This window comes from Oryzias latipes, chromosome 3 (assembly GCF_002234675.1).
Source record: "Oryzias latipes chromosome 3, ASM223467v1".
NCBI classification, from domain to species: Eukaryota; Metazoa; Chordata; class Actinopteri; order Beloniformes; family Adrianichthyidae; genus Oryzias; species Oryzias latipes.
The window spans coordinates 21,161,365-21,184,805 of record NC_019861.2 but is presented as its reverse complement, the minus strand read 5'-3'; the positions used below and the strand labels follow the sequence as shown (position 1 = coordinate 21,184,805).

General features: G+C 36.8%; 1 protein-coding gene across 2 annotated transcripts in view; it reads right to left on the bottom strand.

Moving 5' to 3' along the window:
• Positions 1-20,544, bottom strand: part of myo1e (myosin IE) — a 40,852-nt gene extending 20,308 nt beyond the window's left edge. Inside the window, exons 1-5 of one of the 2 annotated variants that reach the window (XM_011491256.3) lie at positions 20,271-20,544; positions 7,026-7,169; positions 5,742-5,831; positions 4,945-5,039; positions 888-975 (exon numbers count right to left, since the gene is read on the bottom strand). In XM_011491256.3, the coding sequence (XP_011489558.1) occupies positions 888-975; positions 4,945-5,039; positions 5,742-5,831; positions 7,026-7,169; positions 20,271-20,273 (420 nt within the window). In that variant the 5' untranslated portion in view covers positions 20,274-20,544. The remainder of the gene's footprint in view (positions 1-887; positions 976-4,944; positions 5,040-5,741; positions 5,832-7,025; positions 7,170-20,270) is intronic. The other variant, XM_011491251.3, reaches the window with a different exon arrangement.
• Between the last annotated feature and the right edge of the window lie 2,897 nt (positions 20,545-23,441).

Genomic DNA, 23,441 nt, shown 5'->3' with positions numbered 1-23,441 from the left:
TAAAACATAAAAGCCAAAACCTATTATGGGGTGAAGCTGATGTGAAAAAACAGAGAGCAAATACTGTGCCTTTTTGTTGTATAGGGTGTTTTGAAAGACTACGGTAGTCTGAAAGCTGTATATTGTCTGAGACAGCATCCTTATTTGGGCCTGTTTTTGAACTAAAGTAAAAACATTAAATTGTCTTCAAGTTAAAGCTGAAAATAAAGTGGATTAGTTTGATTTTATGATTAATGCAACCAAAATGTTCTGAAGCCAGAATGATGAAACCCAGGAACAGCAGAGAGACAGGTTTCCTGAAAAAACGAACAGATTTGTTCATTTCTGTTAATAAAATGTAGACACCTGACGTGAAGCTGGCACGATAAGGAACAACACAAAGCAGCTAGATGTCCTGAGGATCAAATACATCCATAAATCAGTTTCAGTCTTTGTCCTTTTGCAGAAAGGTGTCTCCAAAGTTTACTGCTTTAAAAATCCTGCCTCTTTTTGATCCACTTTAAAAACCATTGATTTTCCAGAGCTATTTTCATCATTTCCGGTGAGACATAAGCTCTCCCTCCAGATTAATCTATTTTCTGTTTTTATTTTAGCCTTTTTGCCACCCTTATTCTATTATTTTAACATATGGCTGCAATCAAATTCAATATTAGTTCATATTTTCTGATAAAATGACACTTTTCCAAGGATTTTCCAAAGTTTTCCACGGTTGTAGTTTAAAAGAATGCAAATACTAAGAAGAACTTTTTTCCTCAACAGCTCAGCTTTTTTTGGTGTTTCTTTTACACCTGTCTCACAGTTTGACCTATATCTTTTGCATTTTGAAGATATTGGCTCAGCATTTATGTGTTTGAACGTTTCTGATCGAGGCAACAAGCTCTTCTCACCTGGACCTTGGGTCCGCCTCCAGACACCCTGGAGATGTAGCCCATGATATATTTGGCAGCCACAGTCTTCCCAGCGCCACTCTCTCCACTGAAAAACACATGTAAACCAAGTTTATGAGCTTCTCCAAATATGAACATCATCTGACATTCTGTCACACATCAGTTATTTTTTTCACAAATTAATCAAACACAATTAAACTTTTTGTTGCTCTCCAACTGAATAAAACACTGCCTTGTCAAATGTTACTTATTGACTTTAATAAACAAAAAGTACCTATTAGTGTGGTCTTATATTCCACAATACCCATCCTGACATGTTCTCTACCCTGAAACCATTGAAACCATCACAGACTGCAATCTTTGCATTGCACTTAGCCTCTAAGATTTGAATAAACAATCAACGATGAGCTGTATGTGTTTTAATATTTTGATAGCCAGTGAGTGATTTTAATGATTGTTTGTGTTATTGCTGTTTTATCCTGATCGTTTCCATAACTGTTTCTCCTGTAACTCCTTTCATTTTTCTTTATGAAAAGTTCTTGTCTTTTGCAGGGCCACAGTTGAAAAATAACATTTTTTTAATCAGTCTTACCTGGATAAATAAAGGTGAAATGAAATCAAATAATTTGTTTACTTGTTTGCTTGTTATTTTCAGCACCCAAGAAATAAGTTTGAAACACGTTTTTATATTCAAAGTTACGCCTGACTATGAAAGACGAAATCAAAAGCTGAATGGTAACTGGATTCATTCTTAGACTCAAAAGCTGACAAAAAAGTTGAAAAATTGGTCCCAGCAGAAACAGAAAGAGTTTCTCATTTCCTTTTTCAGAACTTTATGTTCTATCTCCATCCAGCACCTGTTGACCTGCCAAAGGTAGAGTGAATGAAGAGATCCCTCAGCTTTAGGATTTATTCTGGATTTTCCCCACTTCCTTCCTATTCAACCACATTATGAAATGTAATCTCTGCTCTTTTTCCCAGAGTACAATAAGATCAGAGATGGAGCAAAATGAACTTCATCAGATGCTTGTAGCTGTTGTGTTTGATTTGAAATGCACTGCAAAAACTGAATCTTACAGTAAAAAGATTGTTTCAAGAAAAATGGTGTTATTTTCTGTAATAATAGAAAAATATTCTTAACAATTAAGTTTTTCAATAGCAAAATAATCTTATTTTGGGAAAACATTTATTTCTTAGAAATAAGAATTCTTGGTAAGACCATTTTTCTAACCCCATTGGCAGTTTTTTCTTTCTTTTCTGCTTATTTAAAGAAAATCTGCCAAGAAAATCTGAAAGACTTTTTTTGACTTATTTCTAAGGTGCCTGATTTTGCAGTGTAAAAAAAACTAATCAAAACTACTAGTCAAACAACAGTCAAATATATTTGCATTTATGGTTGCTAGTGGTGGCACAAACTAAGAAAAGTTCAAATTTTCTCTAATCGCCTATAAATAGAAATGCTGTCATTTCCTGTTAGGCCTATTCCCAGCTCTTTACTGCAATCAAGGCAAAAAGGCAAATCACTGAGCCCACATTTTGACAAACCTTCTGAAGCCAAAGCAGAAACTTGTAATGTTTTCACAGGCTTTCTAAAAATAAGAAAACATCAGGAAAAAGACCTAAACAGAAATGTAATTTGTAACAAAAGAAGAATTCTTCAAGAGTCTCTTTGCATCTGGGCATGTGAAGCTGTAGTCACAACGTTAAGGTTTCTGTGTTCTTTTTTCTGCTTCTCTTTTTTTCATCCCTCTCCTTTTCCTCCATGTCTTTCACTATGCCAGGAACTTATTTATTTTGCTGTATGTGGTTTGAGAGCAAATGCCAGCTAAGTCAGGTTTTTTTTTTTTCCTGCCTTAAAACAGAGTCAGGTTAGTGAAGGCGCTGGGACCCACAGCTGCAGACTGTTAGGAGGCTGCCTGGGGAAGTAATGGGAGCAACTCTATTACACAGCAGTCTCTGGATGGTTATATAAATCCTCCACGAGAACTCGCAAAGAGAAGATCGCAAAGCAGTGTGTGAGGAAATTCTGCTCAATTTGAAAATTCAACCAACTGAAATCCAATGTGAACACTCCACATTGTTTTTTTAATCAAAAAAACTTCCTTAAAGCTGTAAAAAGGCTTTGCTTCTCCTCCAAACAATTTTTTGAGGGTCTATTTTAGGCAAAAGCTGCAGTGGAGGGCCTATTCACTCTGCACAGACTTCAGCTCTCAATGTTCAGCAGCTCCAACAGACACGAGTTACACAAAGTTAAAAAATTTGTTGTTGTTTTTTTTTTTGTAAACAATTTCTTAAAACAAAATGTATTGTGACAGGACAAAGAGGAATTTTGAAATTTCATCAAAAAAATGAACATCTCTAACTTTTGTGAGCTGTGTGAAGTGCAACTTTCATTATCTGCAAGTTTGAAATGCCAAAGACCTAAAAATAAGAATTGGTATTTTACAGATGGCAATCCAGACAAGCAATTTACAGTAAAACGTGTTCCAAAGACAGGTTTAGCAGCTGTGGTATTTGTTCAGAGACTAACCTCGCCTAGTTGTGTCTAACATAATGCAACAGCTAATGTTGGGTGTTTAATGGCCTGTCTCTTTTTTTAAGAAAAACCTAGGAATTTACGGTTGAAAATGAACAAAATGAACAAATAAAAGTGTAAAATAACCAAACAAGTCCAACAGAAATGTCCATGTATTGAACTGAGTCAATGTAAAGTAATTTAAACAGCCATGAGATTGAAATCAGGAGATTTCTGTCCACACATTTACTTTTTAAAAATAAAAAGGGAAAAAAGGCTGATGGAGGATCATGAAAGCAGGAAAAAGTCCACACTCCTGAATTTATGCACACCTTTTTTGCAGGTTTATGTTTTTTGACCAGCTCATTGAGCTGGTTCGCATGCTTTGGTGAAAGATGGAAACTTTCGCTTACATCTTAAATGCCAAAGGCCAACGAACTTGGAGACTGTGGACATATTTGTGCAGACAGAAGATAAGGAGAAGCTGGTTTGAAAAGTGTTAGTGGTATGTCAAAACGCTGACAAAAGGGAGCCCTAAAAAGGAAAGGAAAATCACCGTACTCAACAAGACAACAAGAACAAATATGTTAACTTTAAAAATTCCAGTTTATCCATCAAGTTTAATTCAGTATCCTTAAGGAAGCCTGGCACAAGAATGGAAGCTCAACTTCTACAACTTCATGTTGAATTTTCACTGTCATCACCTGCGACTGAGCCCCCCACCACACTGCACAGGCAGCAGTCTTTAGTTACCAACATCCAGTTCATCGTAGAACCACTTCAAAGCTTTTGTTAGCTGATTCAGTTGATCACAAAATCCACTTCAGTCCTGTGGTGCTGGAAACTGAACAGGCTGTCCAAACAATGGCTAAAACTGCTGAAGCAGGGGCTGTTTATCATGAGGTAAGCACTACAGCAACCACGCCGCTCAGGTGACTGGAACACAGCATAAATCATGACAGCACCATTTTTGCTCTGAGGCTAAAACTCAGCAAGTACCTAAGGCAGGGATGAACTCAAGGAGGAGAGATCCTGGGCCACAAATCCTGCAGGTGTTCACAAACCAGGAAGTTTTTTTTTTAAAAACAGCTTCACAGCTGCCTTGTTTCTACGTCGCATCCTAGCTGACCTTTCACACTTTGCTTCCTTTTGACCTGTAGTCCCAATTTTGCCTGACGTTAAAAGCAGGCGTGAGCTGAAAACAATGTGATGGAAAAGCACCAATGAAACACTTTATTCTCAGTCAGCTGAACTGAAAGATGCAGTGGAACCAGTTTGGTTTGTTCTCTGGTTCCCTTCCCATTCATTATCCCAGCTGGTACAGTGCTGCAGGATCTGACATTTCCAGATCCATTTGCACACAATACCACCTCCTGCTTTTGTCTCACATCCTGGATAATTCACATTGCTTTGTAAAGCAGGAAAATGTACAAATACAGTTTTTTTAACGCTGTTTTAATGAATGTAAAAGCATGGATTTGATATGTTTTCACATGCGAGTATTTCACATGTAAGAAAAGCGAAGAACAAAACAAATCTTACCTGATAATGACACATTGGTTTTCTCTGTCAATCATCATGTTTCTGTACATGTTATCTGCCAGAGCGTAGATATGAGGCGGATTCTCATACTGGGCCTGAAAGGGAATTAAATCTTTTTTTAGTTGCTTTTTATGGCCAAAGTCAAAGGTGGAGATGGTGATCCTGGTAATGTTAACTAATGTGTTTTCTCATTCCCTTTTTAAGTTTGTGTCTGGTAACTATGGACACTGGAAACAGTGGGTTCCCTGTTCTTGCCCGATTTAGGACTCAAGTTGTTCTACAGCTTTTGATAGGTGACATTGTTGGAATGCAAGCTGACTTGTTTAGTACCAAGTTAATAATAGTAAAGATTTGCTTTAGAAAAGTGAAAATGAACGTGTCATGGTGAAAAAAAAATCTCAACTGTAGTCGTAAAACTTCCTGCCAAAATTCAAAATCAAATTTTGATGAGTGTTGAAATAACTTTAACAACAGCATAAATGTGTATGATCTGATTAGGTCAGCTGTCAAACTGAGCAGTGTGTAAGAGATTTCAAAGCCTGTTGTTTTTAGCTGAAGGGAACAAGCCCTTGGCAGGTTGGCCAAAGGAAGAGTCACCCTCACTTGGGTGGTTTGGTGAAGATCTTGATAAGCCTGCTCACTAAATGCGTCAAGTATCTGTTAAGAGCACCTGCTGGGAAGGTTGTACAGCACTAGCTTTTCTCTTCTAGTCCATTAACCTCAATGTTCCAGCTGTTTTTTTTGTAAAAATAAAGTGAGTTTGTTTGCAGCTTGTGTTGAATTACAGATGTACTTACTGCGCCCTGGTACATCTCGATCTCTTTGTCTCCAAAATATGGCATCTGCTTAAAGGGATTGATGGAAATGAGCACAGGACCGATGTACGTCTAAAGCGGTTATGAGTTAAAGATTATAGAACAATGTTACAAAAAAATGCAATTCTATGCTGGGAAACATTTCGGTCTCTGAAGCTACATTTACAACGGCCTCAGCAATGCACTTTCATTTTACGACCACTCCCAATTAAAAGTCTATGTAAACACGCGTATATGAACATTTAGACTTTTTAAATGCTTTCGCAAGTTTCACAGACCTTTTTCGGGCAAAACGCACAATGATTGAGGGACTCAGATTTGGTAGTAATGAATGCACGGCATTTCTTTTAATTCACGGAAGTGCCAACCATTTGAAAATTGATCATGGGGGAGAATTTATAACTCGCATTTTGTGCCTGGCCAGATTATATGAAACCAAGACTTTCATTTACTGGAATAGAGCCTTGCATCCAATCTCTTCCAACTGCAGGTACGTGTGTTGGTTTTAGATAGTGACAGTCCAGAAGGCATGTTTAGCCCGGTGTGAACGTTGCATGAGACTTTGTGCGCATCTGTGCAGCAAAGTCTTGGAGATCAGGCCTGAGCCTAAAGAAATGCTTACAAATGACAGAGAATAAACCTTCCATGCAACGCTGAGGTTTGTGTGCCTTATAAAAAAAAACTCCACTCAAGTCAAATAAAGCTGCCATTGTGGGTGGCCCACAGTGACCCACAGCCTTGGAGCAGAGATATCGCAGTTACGGCCATTCACTGAGTCAAATGAAAGGCCTAAGTCGGTGCTGCCAAACTTGAAACCGCCAGCATTTACTAAATGCCATAATCCAGCGTGGAATGAAGTCTACCCAAAAAAAATGCTTTAAGAGCACTAAAGAGGCTAATCTTTAGGTTTTTTTTTGGCAAGTCCGGAACAGCTGTGCAGCCACAGCTGCAAGTTAGAAAACTTTCTCAATCCCCAAGATTTAGAAAAGATGGCAGCAGCTCCCCTTTATGTAATCGGTTCCTTTTTGCACCACAGTGAGACAAAACATTCGCATGTCTGACTATAGTGACAGACCTCAGCATGTGAGTGAGGGGACGCACAGAGAGACCAGTTTTCCCTCAGCTCACGTCAAAATCTCAGGAGGAATGTCTCACCTTCCAACACTGACCCCTTATTCATTCACAAAACCCACCATTCCCAGAAAAAGCAGGAATGAGATAACTCTCTCACACAGAATGTGAAGAGATGATGTGGACAAAGGATACAAAGATATAGTCATCCATGTATCTTTTCTTGAGGTTTTCCACAATGGCGTCCTCATTGATCTTGGTGAGTAGAACCATGTCGTCCACGCCGGTGAGTTTGACATTATGGCTCTGCCAGTGGTACCGGAAGTGCCCCCGGCTTCCCTGAAAACAAAACATGTACAATGTTAGTTCAGTCCTAAAAAAGAAATAACACAGAGTCTTAAGTCCAACATCAGGTTCACAGCTGTTCACAAAATCCAAGCCTGATGTGGTGGATTTTTTAACCACACTGTTGAGCTAATCAGACAAAAATAAAAGGCAAGGAGAAACGGTTCATATCACACCAAGAAAAAACCTCACAGCATGCATATCTACTGATCCCAGCAACATGATGAGTCATGTTTACTTTGAAACACTGCAGGTTTGGGTTCCAGAAAAGTGCTGCATGTGTTGTTTTTATAAAGAGCTAAAGATGCTTTGACTTAACTTTAATCCACATCCTTTGGTTTCCCCCTACATCCCTGTTTTTCTTCAGAGTGTTGGTCTAAACTGAGGTCATTCATCATGCGCTATGAGTCAGAGGAGTCTAGCTACTGTGCACAAAGATCACAATGTGCTGCGAGGAGTGATCCTCTTTCTCACAGATGAGAACTACTCAGAGCCATAGAGAGCATCCAGAACATTAGTCAACGCACACATTAACCCTAGACTTCCTCAGCCTTTACAGAGGAAGTGTGGCGAGAGGCAGAACCAAAGCTAAACAATTTACCAAAGGAAAAGTCTAATTCATTCAGCGATAACGCCGAAACACACAGAGGTGGATAAAATAAATTACAGAGCTGAACATTTCTACACACAAAAAAAAAAATATATATATATATATATATATATATATATATATATATATATATATAGATATATATATATATATATCACTTTGTCTTGAAATCCTCAATGACATTAAATCAGTGGGTAAATTGATTCTTTTACCTTTTTGCTCAAAGCTAAATATAATCACAAATGTGATAATATGGTGAGTTAATGAACTTTGCAGATTCAAACTCTTGTCTTTAAAACTGAACTGCAATGTTTTTCCTTTAACCTGTTAGATTTGAGAGATTTTGCAGGAAACAAACTGAACAATTTTATAGCATGTAAACCAATATTTAAATTGATACTGAGAGTTAAGATTTATTTAAAAAAATCTTAACTTTTCTATCCGTGTAATGTTCACTTAAAACAACTTATTAAGTTACCTGAGTGTGAGTAACTTTGTTATAACTGGTCTACCCTCCTCTATCCCGCATTTCTGATGTAGTGTAAACATTAAATGTGGTTTCCACAAGTCAGCAACATCTGGTAACTGCAACACTTGGCTTTCCGGCTATGAAGACACACAGATTAGATGGAGCAAACCTGTTGCTCCACATGGACAGACGTTGCCAGTATCCAGGTCTTTTATGTGGATTGGCGAATGCAAACTCATTCCTTTATTACCCAAGAGTCTCATTTTTTTCTGAGTAACATGCATAAAAAAATAAATACACAAGCTGTTGCATACAGTATTTCCATAAGTGAACTGTTGCCCGCACATCTGGAATTAACAAATGGTATTCGTTTACTTTATATATTGTAATAATAATTGAAATTTTTTAATACAGCATGTTTTATTTTACAAAACCTTTTAATTTTTAATCTAAATAACCTTCTAATTGGTTGCTTTTTTTAACATTTATTTTAGAACTCTTGAAAAATTCCATCCATGCTCATTTGTAAGACAAAAAGACATGTTTTTTGTGGTTTAATAGGTATAAAACAACTTATTCATCCTGATGTGCCATTTTTCTGTTAATGAATAATGAAATTTTAGCTCTGCTATATACTTTTACATAAAGTTTCAAGCTTTATTTTGGTTTTGTACACGACTTAGGCCAAACAATCTAAAGGAAAACAAAAAACACTGATACAACTCAGCTTTATCTATCTTAGTCAGTCTATGGATCATGTGGCAAAGGGTGTGCCTTTAAGAACCCACAACAATGAAAAGAAATAACATATTCAACATATTTTAACATATTCATGTGGCATTTTTCTGGTGATGGAGGATACATATATTCAAATTGTTAATCAGGACCAGACGAAAAAACGTAGTTTGTGACATAGAAAATACTCTGGGCAGGCCACAAGCTCCCTGCTCTGAGCTCTGAGCAACAGGGAGGGGAAGGGGGCGGGGTTGCTTAATGCCAACAGCCTAATGAACAACTGCCACTCTCCAGAAACTATGTCCTTGAAAACAATCACAATGAAATATTCCCTGGGAACACTTTTAAAACAGATCAAAAGATGATCAAAGTGGAACTTTAAAGTGTTCTGTGCAGGTTCCAACTGAAGATATTTCAAAAATGTCAACATTAACTTGAGCAAGTCAGTAAACACTAGTGTTTGAATCTATACATTGAATCCATAAATGGTTTTCACAAGATTAAATCAAAATGGAATTAAGCAAAACTCTGCTAATGTCAGGGATTACAAAGTTGCAACATACAGTAAAAAGTAAAAAGGAAATCCTTGTGCCTAAACTGATTACAATTTACTCTATGAAGGAGGGCAATAAGTCTTTAATATCCTCCAGGATTGCTTCATTCTTTACAACAGCAAAATAAAACTACTTTACGGACTCAGTTATACTATATGGGAGATGACAAGGAATGTTAACAGCTTTTCAACTTCATTTAGAGGGTATTTTCCCGTCGCAGGGATGCATCAAGCGGCTGCTTGACCCAGTTTCAGGATCACACTGTGTTATTGCGCCTTAAGTGAGCCAGGAATTGTTTTGGCATCCTCCCCACTTAATGATAAGAATGGTTAATGGTTGACAAGAGTTGGGAAGAAGGGAATATAAAAACGTGTTTGCAAGCAGGAAAGCTGTTAATTTTATTGTTTTTGGGTGCAAAAAAACCAAACAAAATGCATTGGAGAAATGGGCGATAGTTAAAGTTCTCCTTTTTTTTTTAATCAGTGTTTATCTGCTTCATCTTAAAAAAAAAAGATATCTAAAACTTTCCCACCTAGATGAATATGATTTTGCTTCCACCTATTCAAAGTTTAACTTCAAAAAAGGCAAATCAAAACCAGGAAACATGTCCGCCTGACTTCAAAGTGAAAACAACACACATTGTACAACTTCACTGTGCTATGCCAAGATGAAAGTGTTCCAAAGGAAGATTTAATAAGCAGGAGACGTGGGAGGTGGATGTCAGATGTTCTCAGGATGGATTCATTTGTTTTTCCTTGCCCCCCCTGTTGAAGATGCAAGTGGACTATGAAAATATTGCCTACTGCAGCGGAATGAGGGAGTGGCTGCACAAGGAAGGAGGGCTGCACATAAACACAAAGACTTCCAGGGGGTGCCTGAAACATTTACTGAGCTGCTGCCCAAGCAGAGGTGACGGAGAGCTAAGGGTCATCATCCTCAGAAGACAATGCATCCACTCATGTAGAGTTTTTTTCAAAATTAAAATCAGTGATCTTTATCTAAATGAGAAAGGGAAATATTTTAAAAGTTGACTGAAATTCTGACTTTACATGTGGTTAATAAATAGCCTGTGCTGTCTGTATTCTGATATTTATTAATGCCTTATTTCCTGGCTATATCAGTCAAAGTTTGTATGAGTCTGTGATAGAGAAAGAAAAACACCTGAGGCAAACCTCAGGGGACATGTGGGACAATGTCGAGTTGATGGTAGCCATAACAACACCACAACATTATAAACCACATGGACTAAGACATTTCATCTGAAAACTTAAAGATTATGATTTAAAAAAGTCAAATAAAAAGATGTGGACACATACAGAACTTCAGACATGAAGGTTATTTAGTTTCTTCCAATAAAAGAACAACAGCCTTTCCATCACCACAACAGAACCAGGCTTTTCCCAGAAGGTAATAGAAAAGGAATTTCAGCACCAGTTCTAATCCAGAAGCCCAGGCTTTCCCTCTCATGCAAATACCAATACCATATAAGGAGACTGCTCAGCAGCTCGGGCTCCTGAAACAGGAAATAGTTGGGTTTGATTCAGTATCACAAGCGGCACTTTCCCCCTCGTTTTTCCCTTTTCCTTTTTTTCCCTCTTTTCCACATCAGGGAATGACACACAGCCCACCGCGTGTTAGGAATAATCTTCTGTCCTGCCTGTTAGTCAAATCTGGATACTTCTCTACACAATAAATGATATTATAAACAAAGAAACAACTACAGAAGAAAAGGTTTGACACAACCAAGTCAATAATCTGACCACAAACAATAATTAACAAGAGTGAGGTTAATGTTTGCCAGAAATACCTATAGCTTTGTACAAGATCACATCTTCTGGTTAGTCTTTAAATAGAAAAGAGGCCCTTTCAATGCAAAAAAATAAAATAAAAAGCTGTTCAGAACTTAGCACTCCTATTATCAGAATAGATTAAAATCTAGAATATTTTTACAGGATGTGGCTTGATTTTTAGCTAGGTAAAGATAAAACCGTCTTTTAACATAAGCAGTATTATATCAAATATATACAAATCCAGCTATAGAGCTTGACTGCAATTACAGCCTTGATGCAAAAGTAAAATTTGCCACATGTTGACTTAAAATTATTGATCGCAAATTGATTTTTTGGGGGAGGAAAAAAAAAACCAAATATACAACAATTAAATAGAAACACAAAAAACAGGAAAAAACTACCTCAAATCAGAAAGCAAAGAAGAAAACCTCATGTGGTAAACACACTTTTCAAGAAACACAAATAATTAAAATACTTCTAGAGATCCTCTTAGTGCTTCAGTGTAAAACCATAAAGAAATCTGTCCATTATCAAGACTATTTCTAAAAAATAAAAGTTTTTAGGTAAAATAAATTGGAACAAGTAGAGCTTTGTATATTTAGAATAAAAAAAGTCATGTTTTTACTTGATAAAACTTTGTGATGACAGTACCAACTGTAATACATAAACAAAGATGAAGAACATTGTGTTAACGTCCTTTTGCTTTCCCTAACACTGTCACCAGACAGTGAACAGTTTATACAGACAAAGAATTCAACTCTTATAAAAAACTTTTATTGAAAAAAAAAACTGAACCTGGCAACAACTGCTTCTAAGTCAGGATGTAGTATGTTTTTTTAGATATTTCAATACTTCACGATGCCAGCAAAGGAAAACAAAAACATTCTGTTACTGTTAACTAGAAAATGTTTAAAAGAATCCATTTTAAATTTGAAAAACCATAAAATAAATTGTAATAAAATTGTCCAACAACAATGTATGAGAAAAACATCTAAATAAATTAGATATTTTACAATAAGGACCGCACATGTTGACACTGCAACAATAACAAAACTGCATTTATATAGCATGTACAGAAATATGTACACGTTCTTGCTAGACTTATCGAGTGCTATATACAAAAGAAGAGTGATGTGTGGTTTCACCAGCTGTCAAACGGGTTTTTCAACAACAGGGCCAGAAAAAAAAACCTGTTATCTAAAACAAAATCAAATACTAATAAAAATAAAAAGTAATACAAAGAATCTGTTTTCAATTCATAGTCCAGAGCAGGGGTGTCAAACTCATTTTCACCGAGGGCCACATCAACATAGTGGCTGTCCTCAAAGAGCCAGATACAATTTATACATGTAACTAAATGCAATGAAAAAAAAAAAACATGTTTGCTTGTCACTCTAGCATAAATTCTTTTAAATGTGATTCTGTCAGGTTCGGTTATATGGACAGTGTTTAGATCCTAATGTATAGTTGCCCAAACCGATATTTTAAGTCTGATTCCCCCAAGATACCTATAAATACACACCCATTTTTATTTTAAGATATTAAAAACGTTTATGCTCTCGCGGGCCACATAAAATGACATGAAGGGCCGCATTTGGCCCCCGGGCCTTGAGTTTGACATATGTGGTCCAGAGTAAGAAAAAGACAAAAGAGGGAGCTTAGAGAAGAACCAGACAGTGGTCCATCTTCTCACTCACCTCTTGGTTGAGGAGCGTAAAAGTATATACGAAAAAATAATCATTTATAATAGTGAGGAACAGGTGAGAATAAGCCCCGAAATGATTTTTATCTAAATGAGAAAGGGAAATATTTTAAAAGTTGACTGAAATTCTGACTTTATTTATCCTAACATGTGGTTCATCAATAGCCTGTGCTGTCTGTATTCTGATATTTATTAATACCTTATTTCCTGGCTATATCAGTCAAAGTTAGTATGAATCTGTGATAGAGAAAGAAAAACACCTGAGGCAAACCTCAGGTAAAAATAATGATAATTTGACATTATATATGAATATTTTAAGCAATTGAAAAAATGCTCCCTAGAAAACGTGGCTAGATGTGATCAAAGAGACAGAAACAGCAGAACTATAGCAGATGCTATGTCATGTAAAGCATCTTGTGCACTGTAATGGGAAACAGTTGCCATAACAATTAAGGATCATGTTCTGTAAAATGTTCTTATTTTGTGTTGTTGTTTTTCCTTCACATTTAAAAGTTTTCATGTATGATCTGAAGACTGCGGGACTTACTGTAAACTGTTTCTGCTTTTATTTCTTCACAAACAGCATTTGGACCTCAGTAACAGTTGGATTATGTGGTCTGTCATTTCATTTACAACATGGCACTTAAAAATAATAATGATTAAAAAAAAGTAGGCAACAACCATTACCAGTAAAACAGTTGATTACAAAGACTGATCAAACAGCATTTCTTTAAGAATGACTTTAAATATATTACCATCAACGTTCAGGAAAACCCCCCAACACCAAGTCAAGCCGTGGGTCATTAATGAAATTTTCTTCCACAAACTCTGATGGAAAACAAATCCTCTGTGGTTTAACCTAAACAAAGCTTGGGTGGAGGTGATGAACTGCATTTCCACCTGCTGTAGACTGATTCCCTTTGGGAAATTCTGCCAGAGGATAATAAAAGTGCTGACTGAGAGTTGGGCTTTCCAAGATAAAAAGGACAAGATAAACACATTCCAAGTGTGAGTCTGTGTGTGGGCACGGATGGGTGTGTGGTGAAACCCTTCTCTGTTCGCAAATGTTCCAGGCAAGAGATGCCTATTCAGGTTACAGCGAAACCCGCAGCCACACACAACTCACTAAACACACAGCAGCTGGGTTACAACGAAAACAAGTCATTGAAGAAAACCAGTCGCATTCACAGCCGAACTGACCACTGCACAGTGGCGGGGTCAGCGCTCTTGCCTGACAGCAAGAAGGCCCCCATTCAAGTCCCGGCTGGAGGACCTGTAACAATCACCAATGGGGGACCTTTCTGTGTGGAGTTGGCTGTTCTCCCTGTGCATGTGGGGAGTTTTCTCCGGGGACTCCAGCTTCCTCCCACTTCATAGGTTAATTTGTCTAAATTGTCCCTAGTGTGTATGTGGCCCTGCGATAGACTGGCGACTTGTCCAGGACGTCCCCTGCCTTCGCCCACGAGTGGCAGGGTTAGGCTCCAGCAGCCCCGTGACTCAGCAAGGGACAAGACTGGTTTAGAAAACTGATGGATGGAGAACTCTAGTGTCTCCCTGCTTGTCAGGTTTGCAACTGTGGCACACCGAAGAACATAAACTTTAGCATCTACATTTTTCTCTTTTGTTTGAATTGTAGGCCAAAGGTAGAGCAGCAAAGTTCTAATAAGACCAAATAGACCAATAACCAAATAGATTATTTATAAGTAAATTAAAGATTTGCAGTTACCCTTTGCTTCAATGCCCTGAGAAGAAAGAAAAGATCACAGCAAGTTTAAGGATGCAGATGAAGAGTCAGTGAGGATGCACTGACATAAAGAGAGGAACTTTGGCTTGTACAAAAATGTTAAACAGGAGCTCATCAGAGTGTAATACTGTATTGGAAAAAAATTCCAAATCTCAACATCTGCACACCAGTTTCAGGCTGACCGATTCAGAAACTTGCTGCATGCTTTTGTCCAAAAGTGAAGTAATTAGCTCTTGATTTTTTTTTTTATAAATGTATTGATGCAAAAAAAGATTTATGTTTCTTGTTAACAAAAGCATAATTTTTAGACTAAATTCATCAGTCATGGTGGGCTGAACAGAATATTTAGAATTAAACCTTTGCTGACTCACCCAAATTAAGCAGAGGTCCATGCATTCACATTGTCTGCCTTTTATAATTCTTGGATGAATATATGCATAGTATTTTCTAGTTGTAAATCAAGAGTTTTTACTATTAAAACATGCCTGTGGGCATGAATGCGTCATTCCTCGAAAGTATACTTCCACAAAATGCAAAGTATCTACCGGTACATACATACACAGTAACAACGATAGAAAAGCGTTTGTTGTTTTTGTTCTAAATTAGAGGAGCAGTGATGAGCTCTTTACATCGCCATCAAAAAAGGCTTGTTCACAGCCAAACTTTCACGAGTTCTCAGATGCTTGAAGTAACACAGAAACAAAAAACCACATTTGACTGAAAAGCATGAGGCCCGACTGGTTATAATGTTGCTGTGACTGCAAGGCAAATCCCTGCAACTCAAGCAGGAAAAAATGGTTAAAGATGAACAAAAATGGTGTGACTTTTCGCACATCTAAAGCCGAACTACACACTATCTAAACTCTCCATGGAAACTTTAAAGCAGCTATTTTTAAACATGTCAAGCTGAATGGGTCTCTTAAATGAATAGAAGCAGTAGTAAGGCTGCCAATAAAATCTAATATAAAAGGCACTGTGGTTTAGGGTGGTTCTTAGCTCATATTCTTAACAGGAGACGAGCTGCAAAGTCAAAGCAGCCGAAGCAGCAGCTGAATGTAAACCGTCTACAGTGGAAACAAACTCATCAACACACCATATGCCACAACAGACTGTGTGCAGCCAATAAAATCCAAAGCAACATTTACCCAGGAAATACAAGTCTAAAGACATTCCTAAAACTGTTTTAATGTGCAAGAATAAATGATGCACAAGGTGAATGATGTGTACTGAGAATGTTGTAACTTAAATGGAGTTCCAATCTGTTATTTTAAACCCTTTTTTATTGTAAAAACTTTGCACCAACTTGGAAAATCTCGGGCAAATCTATTTTTAGAGGAATGGATAAAATATGTCCTTCGGAAGGGGGGGCTCAGATTTGTTCGATAATGCAATTAAACTGTTTGAAATTTATCTTTTTAAAGCTCATAATTTTTCACAAGTTCTGAATCTGTCATCTGAAAAGGAAATCTTTCATAGAAATTAAAATTAATTCAACTTTCTTCATGGCTAAGATTTTACAAGCTCTGCTAATCACTTTTTAGGCAGTTTCAAGAAAATCATGGATGGAAGTGTTTGTAGAACAGCTTTTCATAAACTGCTACTATGAAGTCAGTGTTTTTTTTTTAAGTGAAAAAAAAAATAAACACGAAAACAATAGAAATGTCAAAGTTGCATCCTACCACAGGTAAGATTTATTCAGACAAAGAACCCGAGTTAGTTCAACAATTTCCAAGGACACAGGTGTTTTTTTTCATTAAGTTAAACTATTACAAAAATGGTCACCACATATTTAGGATGGTGACAAATACCATTAGTCTGCCTCCCTGCAGGTAAACTGGGTGTGGCACATACTCAGAGTGCTGACATCAACTCAACACAAAAGAGGAACCAGCCACACTTTAAACTAGAAGAACAAAGATTTTCTTTTAGTTACTATGACAGAACATAGAACAAACTGCATCTCCCTGAAAGTGACACAGCTGGTGAAAACCAACTAACCCTTAACCAGTACCATCGCAAATCTGGCAACATCAACACCACCAATGCGGCCATGGTAACGTGTAAGCCCTAATTTGACCCGTCATAGTCACGAAATTTATTAGAACGCATAAAAAAGCTGTAACATGATCAGCTTGGAGTCACTAAATGAAGCCAGCGTGTCCTGACCAGCTTGGTAACGAGGTGAATTTGCCTGTTTAAATAGATAACAGTGCTCCAAGAAAACTAGTTTTTATGGTTCACAGTGAATGTTAACACAACTGTGAAATAAGTTCCAACTTACTTTTGCATTACCAAAAATAAATAAATAAATAAAAGACTGCATTACATCATTGATTACACAAAAACACAAAGGAAGGATAAGTGCTCCTAAAAAACACTTTTTTGTGAACATTAGTTCACAAATGGCATTTGTGCCATTTATTTTGAGGATGGAGAGATAGAGTGCACCATATGAATCCTTTTTCTGCACAAGTATGCTGTGACTCAGAAACATACCACTAAAGCCATTTTTAGTTCTGTTTCCAAATATTCATACACCAGCTGACCAGCCTTTTTTATTTTTTATATTCGGACTTGGTCCATGATTATCCACATCACATAGATACATGACTGGAGCATATTGTGGAATGTATGTATTTGGGGGTTTTTATTGATATTTTTGGGACATGCACTTTTCTTTAAATACTGTGCCGGCCCTAAAAAACAAAAAAGCTAACCTTGTGATCACTTCTTAAATGTAGACACAAAATGAGGATGTCTGTCTGAGGAATACCTGAGAAGCACAAGCCGAAACATTTAACGGATTCAATGTGTCACGTAGTGTATGTATATGTGTAAATATTTATATATATGATTAAGAGTAATTATAGTGGGATCTTTACATGTGAATGCCGATGTAGATGAAGATGTTTGTGTCTGTGTACATTTATGTACATATATGTGTGTATATGTTTTCATGTTCATTTACTTTCTCTTTCTTTTAATTTTCTAATCAATTAATGATACAATATAATATTCAAGGTTTGATATACATACATGTTTGTCTTTTTATAGAGACATTTATAGAACATTTTTAAGTTTGTAATGACATAGAAAGGGGCTCTAAGAAGGACAACACCAAGTTTCCTTCACTTTAATTAACCTGCAACATGTAAAAAGGCCAAACATAGAAAAGAATAATGCTACAAATAAAGAAACATCACATTTTTATATTAATGTGAACAATTACTTTCCCGAACAAGGAAAAAGTTGAACAGTGAGAAAATCAACAGTAAACAACATAAAAAAAACAAAAAAATGATGTGCAAATAACCTGCCATGATAGAGGGAAGAACACAGCTTAGTTTATGATACAAGATAAAGTATAATAATGCAAACAAGCATCACATGTCATTAAAAGGAGACAGTGCTGGTGGCAAAATATTGACTCAGGTAAAAAGCAATTTTCCTTGGTACTGTATTATAGTTTTCTCATTTCCAAAATGAAAGACTTTCATTTTACTTTCTATTATGATGAAAAGACTAAAGAATTGTATAATCTTTTATAATCCCCTTTAGGGTCATTCACGCTCTTATCAAAACTCGCTACCTGTCACAACTCCTTGGAAATGGATGAATTATAGGTTGTATTTTTAACCTGTATTTTTCAACCTGTGTACACATCCTGAGAGTCTAGCCAGTTATAGTCTACAACCTCTTCAGAATGGCTGGAAGCTACCGAAACCATGAATGGATAATCAAAAGGGATCCAGGGCAAACAATCCTGCACGTTCCCTTTCTCCTGCAGAATCACTTTTGAATCTGAAACGCATCTTTTGTGACTTTGAGACGAAGTCACATCACCCGGAAAAAACTCACACAGCTATGGAGAGAGCCACAACTGCAAACATAAAGGCCTCAGTCAGTTTTTTTTTTAAAGCCAGAAATGTGATTGCTACAAGGTGACAGAGGTGACCGCCACACCACCACCTCACAATGGCGTTTAAAGCATTTATAAGTAACCGGTCAGCCGCTTGAATCCATGATTTACAGCAGACGCAACAATAAGCTAAGTAAACTCTGAAGTTTGTCATCACCAGCAGCCTTTTGCTGTGAGATGCTGCTGTAACCATGAACACACATAGAACGGCTGGCGTGGAGTGTGGGTGACGGAACTGCAGCACAAGCCTAACGAGTTCTCCAGGTCCACAGGATGACTCCTGTTTTCAAAGACAATGCTTGAATTCCAGAACATATCTCTGCTTGCGGTGATGGGATTGAAGTAGAAAGCAGAATTTTCTGAGCTGGGATTTTGGGGGGGTACTCTGTATGCACCTCCCTTTTGGGGATGCTAATGCAAACCATCTGCTGTTGTATTGACTTGCTATCCAGCATCTGGCAGAAAGGGAAGCGGTGAGCGATGCTTGTGTCTGAAGTTCCAGACAGCTATATGATGACAGTCAGATTCTTTTTAAGCACCTTCATCGCTGAAACAGACCCCCCCCCCCCCCCCCCCCATGCCAGGAAATGTCTTGTGTTTAGTTGTCTCCTTTACTTTTAGCCAAACATGACTTCTAAAAGAGTCTGAGTGAAAAGCAAGGAGAGCAGTAAAAACTTTCAAAGTGTAAAACCATAAATATGACTCATTCATACTTTGTGTTGAGGTTTCACTTGGAGTGCTATGTTCAGCTGGAAGAAACGGTGGCCTTTTTTTTAACGCCGTGCAACCTGACCTTCAGGTTCAGCAGAACATTTTCAGGTGACAGAATAGAAACAGGTTTCAGTTGTGTCATTTTTTGGGTTTAGGTGAAGAAATGGACAGGTTTCAAGATTTAAAAAGGGTCTGATAGCTCCTATCAAAACATTCTTTTTTGAAATTATGTCTGCAAAACATACAATAAATAGTAGGTGTATTAGGTATAAGTATGGCATTCATTGGCCTTGTGATAAGGTCTAGTGCCTTTGTGTTACAGGTGTGTCTGTACCAGCGATGGCATTCAGCCACCAGGAAAAACCTGCAACTTACAGCCAAACAACAAGGCGCTGCACATACTGTACACACTCCACCTGACACTCACTCCCTAACTGACTAACCGGTTCCAAAAGGCAGCAGGGATGCACCTGACCTCTGTGTCTACACAACACATTTATCTGAGTGTCAGTGGCAGACTGCATGACTCAAGGACAGTGTTTTACCTGCAGTCAGGGCTGTGCAAAAAAACAAAAACAAAAAAATCCAAAGAAAACTACTATCATCATCATGAAAGTGTGAGCAGAAATCAGAGAGAAATATTTTAGATTTTGAAGTTTTGTAGTTTCCTTAAGTAAGGAAATTGTTAAATAATTAAAATTACGGGGCAACATTAAACATCAATTCCATTAAACAAAATAAATATTTAAAATCTGGGAAAACTCAACATATTTGGGAATGTAATCCCCCCCGGCTTTCTTTTTTTATAAAAAAGTGGTGCTATAATCATGTTAGCAACCAGTGGAAACAAACATCACTCACCATCCTTCACAACGACTGGTCGTCTCCTGTGATTAAGATTCAGACGTGAAAATGTTTGTAAAGTTGGATGTGAGGTGTCCGCAGCAGTAATCCTTGACGGAACCGGACAGCATGGACGCGACTCTATCAGCGGCGTCTTCCGTCCATCGCAGGGTCACCGACGAGTCCCGCGTTCATCCGATCCCTCCGCACACTGCAGCTGACGTGGGGAGCAGGGCTCTACAGGCTCTCCTACAACTGAAACACAACACAGGAAACCGAGCCAGAGGCTCCAATCAAAGAGGCCGGCCACCAGATACGCTTACATATTCATTAGTTCAGGGTGCCTCAAAACTGGGCATGCGCACAAACTTCAGCTGTGTTTGTTTTTTTCACACGGCAGCATCGTGTCATCCTGAAACCATCCGACTCACCAGACAGGTGTCAGGCGCGCTGAGATAAATGCAATGTTTGGTTAAAGACTCCTTTCGTTTGGATTTTATTTTATAGTTTTAAAACTTCACTACTCTCATATATGCTTTTCCCCATAACGTTATATCTTAAAAATGTTATTTAAACAATCTAGTTCCTCAAAGAAGTATTAATAATAATAATAAATGTTATTTATATGGCGCCTTTCCGGGCACTCAAGGTTGCCTCACAGTAAAAAAGTATGTAAAAACATAAGCATACAACAATAAAACTCCAGAACACAAATTAAGTTCTGGAGTGGAAAAAGTCTATTTAAGTGTACTACAAATAAGTCTATACTAAAAGTGAGGCAGTACTGCTATACTTGAAGTTGTAAACTTAAAACGTTCCAATTTAATCTAAAAAAAAAAAAGAAAAAAAAGAAGGAATTCAGTTACTATACTTCCAACAGCAGGGGTGGGCAAACCTTTTGCCTCGTGGGCCACAAAGGGTTCTAGAATTTGACAGAAGGGCCGAACCAGGAGCAGATGAGAAGATTAAAAAAGAAGAAAAAAAGATAACATGGAATCTGGACGTATACAGAATAACTTTCTAAACAAAGGCTAGTGTATTTATGGTGCATTATCTATGACAAGACACCAAAATTCAGGGAAAATAAAACATTAACAAAGATTATCAATACAATCTATTCCAAATAGTTTACCGGGCCGCATATAGTCCCCGGGCCATAGTTTGTCCACTCCTGTCCTATCCTACATGGTCTGTCGGTATACTTGCTATATTTGTACTTAAGCATACTCCTTACTAAAATAAATTTTTTGCTAAGGGATCAAAGGCCTTATATCCTTTTAACAGGTTTATTCCAGAATCTCTTTAATGATTCCATCAGCTATTTGGTTCAATATCACATTAAACAAAAACACACCAAACTCATAAATCAAACAATTGTTTAAAAGGTTGACTATTATTTAACTTGCTCAACTTCTGCTAGATTCTTATGTATCAAAGTCTCTGATGAAATACTAAGTAAAAACACTTTTTATTCAAGGTATTAAATATTAAAGTAATATTAAATTATTCTGTCTATGGATTTTTTTAAATTTAAAATCTGGCCCAGAGCCTTACTTATGTTGTGCAAAATGTATTTATTAAAAAAATAAAAAAGAAGAAAAAAAATGACCTCAGAGGCTGTTCAGGGAACCCTTTTTAGTTGTTTTTGGGACACTGGTATACACTCCTGTCTGGAACATTCTCATGTATAAAGTAAAATGCTTTGTTCAAAAAACAATGTTGTTGAATAATGAGGAAATAAAACACTTTATGTTCTTAATTTTTTTATTTATTTATTTATTCATTTTTCGTCCTCAAAAAGTATCGATAAGAGTATTGTTAAACTACCGGATCGATAAGCAGTATCAATAAGAGTAGTAGTACCGTTAAAACCTTAACGATACCCATCCCTACACTTCACCCTGCCAATTTTCTATTAGAACTGGCCTCAAATGATGATAAACTGTTAGGTATGTGTAGAATGCTTACATTTACATTAAATTGGTGTGTTTGTTTTTAAAATGAAATCACTAGAAAAATAAATACCACTTCCTATTTTCACAGACTAACAATATCAGACTGTTTCACGTGTCATGTGTCAGACATTGAATATAATGAACGTTTTGTGCTTTGTTGTGTGGCGTTTTGTCGACCCCCACTGGATATCAATCGACATTGCATTATCAAATGGAAAAAAGTGTAAAACAAATGGTAAATAAATGTTGAAATTGATTCACTACTTTTGCAGCATTTTTCTGCGTGTTTTTTTGACTTTGACAAAAATGCAAGCAATTTGAATAAATAATAGGTTTGCAATTTTAAATAATTTCCTCTAGTTAATTCAAATTTTTTCATTTATGTTTACATTTTTAACATGACCATGCATCCATCTGTAATGATAGGAAATGCCATGTTTAACTTAAGTAAATCTGCTGCTGACTGAGGATCCTCTTTGACACAGGGTGGATTTTATTTTGAAAGGAACTTGGCTGTACTGCTAGCAAAAGTAGAATAAGTTAAAGTTGTTATAGAAAAATATAACCTTGTTATAGTTCAACTATTGTAAATATTTAAAAGCTATATGTTATAAACAAATGGCTTAATGGTCCCAAAAATAAGAAGGTGGAATTGATTTTATTTTACGTTGTGACTATGATGTTGATAAACTACCTGTGCAATTGAGTATCACAAAGAAGTTTTTCTTTTTTGATCTTTAATATTCAAACATAATTTCTCTCCGCACAATTCACCTTTATGGAACATCAGACTTATTTTGTATAAACGAAAGTCTTTGTTTTTGAGCAATTGGTTGGAAAAAGGAGTTTGGGTGATTTCTCATTTAATGGACAAACATGGTATTATCTTGTTTACAACATTTTTTGCGCAAAATATAATGTGGTCTGCCCATTGAAAGAATATAATAAGATAATCAAATCCGTTCCAATTCCCACTAAAACTATAGCTCAGAAAATATTATTGCAACAACATTCTTCTGAAATGAGGCCACTCTATGTGGAAGGGCTATGTGTGGGAGATAAAAAACTAACAAACACATTTTTACGAGAGATTTTAAATAATTTATTTTACCCTTCCCCGTTAAAAAGAATTTTGCAGAATTACAGCACTACAGAAGCTAAAAGGATAGGAACATTATATCTATCATATTCTGTCCCTCACAAAGCAAAAGAAGTGACCTTTAAAATATTAAAT